At 51.4% G+C, this 12,934-nt stretch overlaps 1 protein-coding gene across 1 annotated transcript in view; it reads left to right on the top strand.

Annotated features, from left to right (window-relative positions):
* The window catches only part of GAREM2 (GRB2 associated regulator of MAPK1 subtype 2), a 109,723-nt gene that overhangs the window by 37,975 nt on the left and 58,814 nt on the right, over positions 1–12,934 (top strand). The window contains exon 2 of the mRNA XM_083178902.1: positions 12,579–12,719. Coding sequence (XP_083035028.1) covers positions 12,579–12,719 — 141 coding nt within the window. The remainder of the gene's footprint in view (positions 1–12,578; positions 12,720–12,934) is intronic.

Below are 12,934 nucleotides of genomic sequence, written 5' to 3'. Positions count from 1 at the left end.
TGATATATCGAGGCCATCGTGTGTCTGGTCACAGTCAGTGCTGGTCAGTAGGATGATATATCGAGGCCATCGGGGTGTCTGGTAAGTCAGTGGCGGTCAGTAGGATGATATACCAGGGCCATTGGGGTGTCTGGTTAGTCAGTGGTGGTCAGTAGGATGATATATCGGGGCCATCGGGGTGTCTGGTTAGTCAGTGGCGGTCAGTAGGATGATATATCGGGGCCATCGGGGTGTCTGGTTAGTCAGTGGCGGTCAGTAGGATATTGTTGGACAGGTGGGGCATGTTTGTTACCATTCATCATGTTTACATGATTAGAATGTCTAGAATAACTCCCTGTTGGTCATGTGATGACTTATCTGCTCCAATAATAATACAGAGCAGGTGTGTCATGTTCTACAGCAGGGAGAGAGTCTCAGCCATGCCTCAGTAATCAGGGTGGACGGTCCAACCTGAATTACCGCCAGGGGTAATGGGCTGTGGGCTGAGGAATTTGTCCAGCCACCGCTATTGATCCCAGTGTGAGCAAGGGCTGTGGTCCAGTCGGAGAGAAGGTGGTAACCCCAGATTAATCATTGTCTCATTATTAAGAGTGCAGTCATATTGATCAGATTGATGGGCACTCGCCTGCGTTGGGTATTTTGGAATCAGACTCACATAAAACCATCTAAGGCTTATCATGGATCATTACTATGAGATATATGGGTCTGGATTTAGTCAGGATCAATAAGTGTGAATGCCCAGTAAGATATATGGGGCTACGATACAACAGGGGGGTGCTGGAGAGTGCTGAAGAGTACAGGGGGGTGCTGGAGAGTACAGGGGGGTGCTGGAGAGTACAGGGGGGTGCTGGAGAGTGCTGGAGAGTACAGGGGGGTGCTGGAGAGTGCTTGGGAGTACAGGGGGGTGATGGAGAGTGCTGGAGAGTACAGGAGGGTGCTGGAGAGTGCTGGAGAGTACAGGGGGTGCTGGAGAGTACAGGGGGGTGCTGGAGAGTGCTGGAGAGTACAGGGGGGTGCTGGAGAGTGCTGCAGAGTACCGGGGGGTGCAGGAGAGTGCTGGAAAGTACAGGGGAGTGCTGGAGAGTACAGGGGGGTGCTGGAGAGTACCGGGGGGGGGGGGGTGCTGGAGAGTGCTTGGGAGTACAGGGGGGTGATGGAGAGTGCTGGAGAGTACAGGAGGGTGCTGGAGAGTGCTGGAGAGTACAGGGGGTGCTGGAGAGTACAGGGGGGTGCTGGAGAGTGCTGGAGAGTACAGGGGGGTGCTGGAGAGTGCTGGAGAGTACCGGGGGGTGCAGGAGAGTGCTGGAAAGTACAGGGGGTGCTGGAGAGTGCTGGAGAGTACCGGGGGGTGCAGGAGAGTGCTGGAGAGTACAGGGGGTGCTGGAGAGTGCTGGAAGGCTTCTGCACAGTGCATGTTATCGTTATTATTATGCAGCATGTCGCCATATATCCTCGCACTATGGGCCTGATTCTATTCTGACGCCATTATCGTCAGACTGTGTTTGTTCCCCGCACATCACTCCTTGCATACACGCACCTGTGCAGGCATTCTCGTGGGGATATGTGGCCCATACTGGACAATGCCAACCATCCCAGGGTGCATGGGAACATCACAGTGTTTCGGAGCTGTGACCTACTTAGCACGAGCCACCGGTGGTGACTCAGTAATTGCAGATTCGCAGGATATTCTGGGGTCTGACACATTCCTGACATCCGAGAGAGAAGGAGATTCATCGCTAATTACAGCCCGTTCCAACAGACATAGCACCCTGGTTATTCATAGCTCGAACCAGACGTGCAGAAAGTACAGTAACTGCTGCACCTAGCACCCCCACAGCACCAGCACATACAGTAACTGCTACACCTAGCACCCGCACAGCACCAGCAAGTACAGTAACTGCTGCACCTAGCACCCGCACAGCACCAGCAAGTACAGTAACTGCTGCACCTAGCACCCGCACAGCACCAGCAAGTACAGTAACTGCTGCACCTAGCACCCCCACAGCACCAGCACATACAGTAACTGCTTCACCTAGCACCCTCTCAGCACCAGCATGTACCGTAACTGCTGCACCTAGAACCCTCTCAGCACCAGAACGTACAGTAGCTGCTGCACCTAGCACCCTCTCACCACCAGTATGTACAGTAACTGCTTCACCTAGCACCCTCTCAGCACCAGCATGTACCGTAACTGCTGCACCTAGAACCCTCTCAGCACCAGAATGTACAGTAGCTGCTGCACCTAGCACCCGCAAAGCCAGTATGTACAGTAACTGATGCACCTAGCACCCGCATGTACAGTAACTGCTGCACCTAGCACCCGCACAGCACGAGCATGTACAGTAACTGCTGCACCTAGCACCCGCACAGCACCAGAATGTACAGTAGCTGCTGCACCTAGCACCCTCTCACCACGAGCATGTACAGTAACTGCTGCACCTAGCACCCGCACAGCACCAGCATGTACAGTAACTGCTGCACCTAGCACCCGCACAGCACCAGAATGTACAGTAGCTGCTGCACCTAGCACCCTCTCACCACGAGCATGTACAGTAACTGCTGCACCTAGCACCCGCACAGCACCAGCATGTACAGTAACTGCTGCACCTAGAACCCTCTCAGCACCAGAATGTACAGTAGCTGCTGCACCTAGCACCCTCTCAGCACAAGAATTTACATTAACTGCTGCACCTAGCGCCTTCTCAGCACCAGAATGTACAGTAACTGCTACACCTAGCGCCTTCTCAGCACCAGAATGTACAGTAACTGCTGCACCTAGCGCCTTCTCAGCACCAGAATGTACAGTAACTGCTGCACCTAGCACCCACACAGCACCAGCATGTACAGTAACTTAGTGTTCCTTCTAGGAACTAGGACGGGCAGGGTGGGAGGGGGTCGGACCGGGCCCGCCGACGTCACTGTTTTGGGCGTGCCCGAGCCGCCGACGTCACAAAAGAGGCATGCCTGGGCCACGCCGTGATGAAAAGGGGCGGGCCCGGCCGGCAGCGTCACGTAAAGGGGCGGGCCCGGCCGCCGGCGTCACGTAAAGGGGCGGGCCCGGCCGGCGACGTCACGCACAGGGGGCGCATCCTGGCCACCCAGACAGCTGTACACTGCGGGGAAGTGCCGGGCATCGTTAAGTACAGCGACGCCGGATCTCCCCGGTCACAACAGAGGGGACAATGCAGGCCGTTTTAGCGGGGCGCTGCCAGAGGGGCAGGGCGCATTTTGCACTTTAAAAATCGGGCAGTGCGCAGCGCACAGCTAAAAAAGCCTAGCGGGAACACTAGTTAGTGCTGCACCTAGCACCCTCTCAGCACCAGAATGTACAGTAACTGCTGCACCTAGCACCCTCTCACCACGAGCATGTACAGTAACTGCTGCACCTAGCACCCGCACAGCACCAGCATGTACAGTAACTGCTGCACCTAGCACCCACTCAGCACCAGCATGTACAGTAACTGCTGCACCTAGCACCCGCACAGCACCAGCACGTACAGTAACTGCTGCACCTAGCACCCACTCAGCACCAGCACGTACAGTAACTACTGCACCTAGCACCCTCTCAGCACCAGCACGTACAGTAACTGCTGCACCTAGCACCCTCTCAGCACCAGAATGTACAGTAACTGTTGCACCTATCACCCTCTCAGCACCAGCACGTACAGTAACTGCTGCTCCTAGCACCCTCTCGGCACCAGCACGTACAGTAACTGCTGCACCTATCACCCTCTCACCTCCAGCACATACAGTAACTGCTGCACCTAGCACCCTCTCACCTCCAGCAAGTACAGTAACTGCTGCACCTATCACCCTATCAGCACCAGCATGTACAGTAACTGTTGCACCTATCACCCTCTCAGCACCAGCACGTACAGTAACTGCTGCTCCTAGCACCCTCTCGGCACCAGAACGTACAGTAACTGCTGCTCCTAGCACCCTCTCAATTAACTGCTGCACCTAGCACCCGCTCAGCACCAGAATTTACAGTAACTGCTTCACCTAGCACCCACTCACCACCAGCACGTACAGTAACTGCTGCACCTAGCACCCTCTCACTACCAGCACGTACAGTAACTGCTGCACCTAGCGACCTCTCAGCACCATCACGTACAGAAATTGCTGCACCTAGCACCCTCTCAGCACCAGCATGTAGAAGTAACTGCTACACCTAGCACCCTCTCAGCACCAGCACGTACAATAACTGTTGCACCTTTCGCCCTCTCAGCACCAGCACGTACAGTAACTGCTGCTCCTAGCACCCTCTCGGCACCAGCATGTACAGTAACTGCTGCACCTAGCGCCTTCTCAGCACCAGAATGTACAGTAACTGCTACACCTAGCATCCTCTCAGCACCAGAATGTACAGTAACTGCTGCACCTAGCACCCACACAGCACCAGAATGTACAGTAACTGCTGCACCTAGCACCCGCACAGCACCAGTATGTACAGTAACTGATGCACCTAGCACCCACACAGCACCAGCATGTACAGTAACTTAGTGTTCCTTCTAGGAACTAGGACGGGCAGGGTGGGAGGGGGTCGGACCGGGCCCGCCGACGTCACTGTTTTGGGCGTGCCCGAGCCGCCGACGTCACAAAAGAGGCATGCCTGGGCCACGCCGTGATGAAAAGGGGCGGGCCCGGCCGGCAGCGTCACGTAAAGGGGCGGGCCCGGCCGCCGGCGTCACGTAAAGGGGCGGGCCCGGCCGGCGACGTCACGCACAGGGGGCGCATCCTGGCCACCCAGACAGCTGTACACTGCGGGGAAGTGCCGGGCATCGTTAAGTACAGCGACGCCGGATCTCCCCGGTCACAACAGAGGGGACAATGCAGGCCGTTTTAGCGGGGCGCTGCCAGAGGGGCAGGGCGCATTTTGCACTTTAAAAATCGGGCAGTGCGCAGCGCACAGCTAAAAAAGCCTAGCGGGAACACTAGTTAGTGCTGCACCTAGCACCCTCTCAGCACCAGAATGTACAGTAACTGCTGCACCTAGCACCCTCTCACCACGAGCATGTACAGTAACTGCTGCACCTAGCACCCGCACAGCACCAGCATGTACAGTAACTGCTGCACCTAGCACCCACTCAGCACCAGCATGTACAGTAACTGCTGCACCTAGCACCCGCACAGCACCAGCACGTACAGTAACTGCTGCACCTAGCACCCACTCAGCACCAGCACGTACAGTAACTACTGCACCTAGCACCCTCTCAGCACCAGCACGTACAGTAACTGCTGCACCTAGCACCCTCTCAGCACCAGAATGTACAGTAACTGTTGCACCTATCACCCTCTCAGCACCAGCACGTACAGTAACTGCTGCTCCTAGCACCCTCTCGGCACCAGCACGTACAGTAACTGCTGCACCTATCACCCTCTCACCTCCAGCACATACAGTAACTGCTGCACCTAGCACCCTCTCACCTCCAGCAAGTACAGTAACTGCTGCACCTATCACCCTATCAGCACCAGCATGTACAGTAACTGTTGCACCTATCACCCTCTCAGCACCAGCACGTACAGTAACTGCTGCTCCTAGCACCCTCTCGGCACCAGAACGTACAGTAACTGCTGCTCCTAGCACCCTCTCAATTAACTGCTGCACCTAGCACCCGCTCAGCACCAGAATTTACAGTAACTGCTTCACCTAGCACCCACTCACCACCAGCACGTACAGTAACTGCTGCACCTAGCACCCTCTCACTACCAGCACGTACAGTAACTGCTGCACCTAGCGACCTCTCAGCACCATCACGTACAGAAATTGCTGCACCTAGCACCCTCTCAGCACCAGCATGTAGAAGTAACTGCTACACCTAGCACCCTCTCAGCACCAGCACGTACAATAACTGTTGCACCTTTCGCCCTCTCAGCACCAGCACGTACAGTAACTGCTGCTCCTAGCACCCTCTCGGCACCAGCATGTACAGTAACTGCTGCACCAGCACCCTCTCAGCACCAGCATGTACAGTAACTGCTGCACCTAGCGCCTTCTCAGCACCAGCATGTACAGTAACTGCTACACCTACCATCCTCTCAGCACCAGCACGTACAGTAACTGCTGCACCTAGCACCCACTCAGCACCAGAATGTACAGTAACTGCTGCACCTAGCACCTTCTCAGCATCAGCATATACAGTAACTGCTGCACCTAGCATCCTCTCAGCACCAGCACGTACAGTAACTGCTGCACCTAGCACCCTCTCAGCACCAGCACGTACAGTAACTGCTGCTCCTAGAACCCTCTCAGCACCATCACGTGCAGTAACTGCTGCATCTAGCACCCTCTCAGCACCAGCACGTAGAGTAACAGATGCACCTAGCACCCTCTCAGCACCAGCATGTACAGTAACTGCTGCATCTAGCACCCACTCAGCACCAGAATGTACAGTAACTGCTGCACCTAGCACCCTCTCAGCACCAGCTTGTACAGTAACTGCTGCAACTAGCACCCTCTCAGCACCAGAAAGTACAGTAATTGCTGCACCTAGCACCCACTCAGCACCGACATGTACAGTAAATGCTACACCTAGCACCCTCTCAGCACCAGCATGTACAGTAACTGCTGTACCTAGCACCCTCTCAGCACCAGCACGTACAGTAACTGCTGCACCTAGCGCCCTCTCAGCACCATCATGTACAGTAACTGCTGCAACTAGCACCCTCGCAGCACCAGAAAGTACAGTAATTGCTGCACCTAGCACCCACTCAGCACCGACATGTACAGTAACTGCTGCACCTAGCACCCACTCAGCACCAGAATGCACAGTAACTGCTGCACCTAGCACCCTCTCAGCACCAGCATGTACAGTAACTGCTGCACCTAGCACCCTCTCAGCACCAGAATGTACAGTAACTGCTGCACCTAGTACTTTCTCAGCACCAGCATGTACAGTAACTGCTGCACCTAGTACTTTCTCAGCACCAGCATGTACAGAAACTGCTGCACCTAGCACACTCTCAGCACCAAAATCTACAGAAACTGCTGCACCTAGCACCCTCTCAGCACAAGAATGTACAGTAACTGCTGCACCTAGCACCCACTCAGCACCAGCATGTACAGTAACTGCTGCACCTAGCACCCACTCAGCACTATCAGGTACAGTAACTGCTGCACCTAGCGTCCTCTCAGCACCATCACGTACAGTAACTGCTGCAACTAGCACCCTCTCAGCACCAGCATGTACAGTAAGTGCTGCACCTAGCACCCTCTCAGCACCAGCATGTACAGTAACTGCTGCACCTAGCACCCACCCAGCATGTACAGTAACTGCTGCACCTAGCACCCACCCAGCACCAGCATGTACAGTAACTGCTGCAACTAGCACCCTCTCAGCACCAGCATGTACAGTAAGTGCTGCACCTAGCACCCTCTCAGCACCAGCATGTACAGTAACTGCTGCACCTAGCACCCTCTCATCACCAGCATGTACAGTAACTGCTGCACCTAGCACCCACTCAGCACCAGAATGTACAGTAACTGCTGCATCTAGCACCCACTCAGCACCATCAGGTACAGCAACTCCTGCACATAGCACCCTCTCAGCACCAGCATGTACAGTAACTGCTGCACCTAGCACCCACTCAGCACCAGGATGTACAGTAACTGCTGCACCTAGCACCCTGTCAGCACCATCAGGTACAGTAACTGCTGCACCTAGCACCCTCTCAGCACCAGCATGTACAGTAACTGCTGCACCTAGCACCCTCTCAGCAGCAGCATGTACAGTAACTGCTGCACCTAGCACCCACTCAGCACAATCAGGTACAGCAACTCCTGCACATAGCACCCGCAGAGCACCATCATTGAGGCCCATTGCATACATTAGGTGAAGTATGCATCCAGATATATCCGAGTTAGGGGGCAATTGCGTCATAACGCAGATGCGACTGGGCCTCATTGATCTTCAGATATTTCCTGAACCCTCCCTGTGATCAATATCCTTGACGCTTATTGATGCTATTCTTTAACATGTGATTTTCTTTTTTTATATGACACGTGTGATGAGTTCTGTGGGGGGGGGGGCGTCCACAGTGCTCCGCTGTAAATCTACATCATCCGGTCACCCATTCACATATGTGTACAGTGCCACCGTTCAGCGATTGATTGAGTCCTCGCTGTTTTATTATAGAGGAAATGCAGGATCTGGAGCTCAGACATTGACCCGGTGCTCCTGGCGCTGACTCCCTGGAAGCAGCAGTCATATAATGTCCTGGATTACTGCACTTCCTTTATTACACCAGGCCCCAGGGAGAGGGCAATAGATCATTTTCCTAATGTTTAACCCCTCCACATTCACACTCTGAACCAGGGCAGCACTGTCCATCTGCCAGAGGGGCTTATGGCCAGGTGGGACGATTTCTTCTTGCAAGGTGGAGGCTCCACCCCCTGATCGGCACACAGGGAGAGCCGCTGGACTCACGGCGGGTCCGGCGGCTTTCTCTGTGCACCGCTGAGAGAGGAAGGCATCACACGCAGCTATTCCCCTCTCTCCTGCAATTTGCAAGGCAGGATTTCACACTAGCGGGGCGACATCTTACCTGAATGCTGAGCGTGCGAGTTTGCGGCCATACAATCAGGTGTATATTCTGTTGCACTTAGCGGCATATGTACGAGGAGCGCGATACGGCGGTGGTTACATAACCACTGGCGCAGCTCAGTACTACTCTGGGGCTGTTATTACATTAATGCCGCAACCAAACGTTTAAACCTTTTTTTCTGTGCACAAAACGCTTCAAGCTGTAAATTAGGCGCCGTATGATCCGGCAAATAGAACATTATAGGCGCACCACAGGTGGTGTCGTTGTACACTATGGGGCCCATACTAACCAATCAGATTCTGGGCCTTATTCTAGTTCACTCTTTCTGACAAAATCCTTCTTAGATGGACAAAACCATGTGCACTGTAGGGGGGCAGATGTAAAATGTGCAGAGAGAATTAGATTTCGGTGAGTTATTTTGTTTCTGTGCAGGGTAAATACTGACTGCTTTATTTTTACACTGCAATATAGATCTCACTTTGAAGTAAAAACCCCACCCAAATCTAATTCTCTCTGCACAAGTAACATCTGCCCCACCTGCAGTGCACATGGTTTTGTCCATCTAAGAAGGATTTTGTCAGAAAGAGTGAACTAGAATCAAGGCCCATGTCTATCATTTTTAGAATCTGTTCCCCTTATTCTTTACAAGTTATATAACAATCACTGGATTCGCAACATGGAAAACAATTGCAGGAAGGTTCCCATAAGGGCAGCGCACATTGCGTACCGTGCGCTGCAGATCTCAGGTCCACCACTGTTATTATACCCCTTATCTTTATACATATTTAATGTGAAGAGCTTCGTTCTGGAGCATAATGAGAACAGGAAGTCGTCCTGGTCATTACTGTCCAGGCAGCAAATCACTAAGAGCTAGGAACTCATTACTGTTATTATTAGACTTTATAGACAGTGGGATTTACGTAGAGGTGGACACAGTCTACACAAAATGCACCCACAATGGAAGTATTCTCATGTAGTGGGTTCAGTCAGACAAATCTCAAGATGCTAAATATATGAAAAGGCCCCCAAGCCATTGACAAAGCTTGACAAAGGCTTGGGGGCTTATTCATATAATATATGTAACCAAGATCTCTGAATTCCATTATCATTTAGTATTTAAATCTGGTTACTGATGTCAGTCTGCCTTTGTATGTGAGAAGTTGTCTCTAGATACACTGTGGTTAATGGTTATCCTATAGTAACCAGACCCCTAGGACATAGAAGTGAGTCCCACTGTGACCACACAAATATCTTTGGCACAGCCATTTCAATGACAATAGTCCAAATCTGGTTTTTATTATATATACCACAAAAAAAGTCCATCCAGGATCTTGTGTTAAAGATCTGGCAAGTTGTCAAAGGCCCCTGATGAAGTCGTGTTGACGAAACGCGTTGGGTATCTTCTTTGAAAAACCACTACATCTTACAACGGACTCTGTTGATTTGACAGATGAATTAATATTTTAAACTGTTATTTCATAACTATTTTCGGAAGTAAGAATCTAGCCCACTCCAATGTTCCAATATTGTTTAATATATATATATATATATATATATATATATACATACATACATACATACATACATACATACATACATACACACACACACACGCACACGCACACACAAACACACACAGGGCAGCCGAGAGGAATGCCGGGCCCCGGTAAAATTTTGGGGGTGTGGCCTAAGTGTGTGTGTGGTGTGGGCACCTCCCACACTTAGGCCACACCCCCAAAATGTTTAGAGGTGGGTAAAAGAAAACTCTAAAAACTGTAATCTCAGACGCAGCACACACCTACAGCATGTGCTGTGCTGACAGCAGGCTCAGCATGACCTCTCACGCTGTCAGTGAGACACTCATGCTGAGCCTGCTGTCAGAACAGCACATGCTGTAGAAGTGTGTGCTACTGGTGATACCCGGGAGGGATGGAGGGGGAAGGGAGGGGTCGAACCAGGGCCCCTGTGGGGCCCCTTCAGCAAGCCTGGGCCCGGGTAATTAGTACCTGCTCCCCCCCTCTCTCGGCTCCCCTGAACACACACACAACCTTTGTTATGATCCAGGGAGTAACTCAGGTTAAGAATGCTGCCCAGGCTGGGAGGAAGCTATCCTCTATGCTGACTCTATTGGCCCTCTCCGCGTGACATAGACTGCTGAGTGCTAGACTTCGCCTGTAGCCACCACGGCTGAACGGACGAGTTAGGCCCGCCCAAGCTCCGGTGCAGCCAGGTGTTAGGTAAGGACAAGCCAGGGGCTACCACCAAAGAGAATCCAAGAGGGAATCTAACTAATATGAGAACCCCAACAGGTTGATAGTATTATGAGTACACTAATGGTATATATTCCTAATACACATTGGAACAGAAAACCATAAACGAAATACTGTGACTCCGTCGCAACCAATCCAGCGACCCTGGTCGCAATAATCCTGTGTGACCAACACACAACGCAAGAAAGCTGTTACACATAATTCCACACAGTAGTAATAGCACCCTTCACACATAATGGCAAGCAATAGCAGAAACACCCCCTTACACATAATGCCACACAGTAGAGGAGTAGTGGTCCTTACAAATAATGCCACACAGTAGTAGTGTCCCTTACACATCATGCCATACAGTGGCCATAGTGCCACTTACACATAATGCCACACTGTAGTAGCAGTAGTTGTTTCCCTTACACATAATGCCACACAGTGGTAGTAGTAGTTCTCCTTACACATCATGCCACACAGTGGTAGTAGTGCCCTTTACACATAATGCCACACTGTAGTAGCAGTAGTTGTTCCCCTTACACATAACGCCACACAGTGGCCGTATTGCCACTTACATATAATGCCACACAGTGGTAGTAGTGCCCATTACACATAATGCCACATTGTAGTAGCAGTAGTTGTTCCCCATACACATAATGCCACACAGTGGTAGTAGTAGTTCTCCTTACACATAATGCCACACAGTGGCCGTAGTGCCAATTACATAAAATGCCACACAGTGGTAGCAGTAGTAGTGCCCATTACACATAATGCTACACTGTAGTAGCAGTAGTTGTTCCCCTTACACATAATGCCACACAGTGGTAGTAGTAGTTCCCCTTACACATAATGCCACAGAGTGGCCGTATTGCCACTTACATATAATGCCACACAGTGGTAGTAGTGCCCTTTACACATCATACCACACTGTAGTAGCAGTAGTTGTTCCCCTTACACATAATGCCACACAGTGGTAGTAGTGCCCATTACACATAATACCACACTGTAGTAGCAGTAGTTGTTCCCCTTACACATAATGCCACACAGTGGTAATAGTAGTTCCCCTTACACATAATGCCACACAGTGGCCGTAGTGCCACTTACGTATAATGCCACACAGTGGTAGCAGTAGTAGTTCCCCTTACACATAATGCCACACAATGGCCGTAGAGCCACTTACATATAATGCCACACAGTGGTAGCAGTAGTAGTTCCCTTACACATAATGCCACACAGTGGTAGTAGTGCTCATTACACATAATGCCACACTGTAGTAGCAGTAGTTGTTCCCCATACACATAATGCCACACAGTGGTAGTAGTGCCCATTACACATAATGCCACACAGTGGTAGTAGGAGTTCTCCTTACACATAATGCCACACAGTGGTAGTAGTGCCCCTTACATGAATGCTACACAGTAGCGGTATCACACTGCCTCCACCTCCTCTCCCTCACTATCAACTCAACTTAACTAAACTTCTGGCTCTGCGTCACTGCGTAAATCTGAGGATCCTTTTCTTCTCTATGTTTTAAAGTAATTTTTTGGTCCTTTCTCCATTAGTTGGGACCTCAGTGGTCGGTTTGCAAAACCAAGAGAAAATGACCAAAAACCCAAAATGGAAATGTAGTAAATCTACCCCTCGGTCTAATGTCATCGTCATTTTCTTTCATAACACGTCACAGTAATGACACTAACTTCTATGGATTACTGTACACTCGTGGTGCTACATGGCGTGTGTTGTGGAGACCAGACACTGATGATATATGTCTTTTTGCAGGGGAGTACGTGGAGGGGGTCAGCGACCAGGACATTATCCTGATTCATTCCTGCCGACAGTGGACAACCGTGACCGCCCACAGCTTGGAAGAGGGACACTACGTCATCGGGCCCAAGATAGACATCCCACTGCAGTATCCAGGTACCCAAGGCGTCCCTCATCCCAGGGTAGAGAATGAGACATTGCAGGGAGACCCACCAGCAGTGCATGCTACATGTGCTCATGTCCTGCGTGGTATCATTGGAGATAACTGAGAGGGAACTAGAAGGATGGAGTGGCTGTAAGGATTTATATACAGGAACATAGTCCTTGTAAGAACTACACATGTTGGAAGAGTCTCAGACAATGTATTATAG

Source organism: Crinia signifera, chromosome 3 (genome assembly GCF_055691185.1).
Source record: "Crinia signifera chromosome 3, ASM5569118v1, whole genome shotgun sequence".
NCBI classification, from domain to species: domain Eukaryota; kingdom Metazoa; phylum Chordata; class Amphibia; order Anura; family Myobatrachidae; genus Crinia; species Crinia signifera.
Note: the sequence above shows the minus strand (reverse complement) of the source record. Positions and strands in the feature narration are given on the sequence as shown.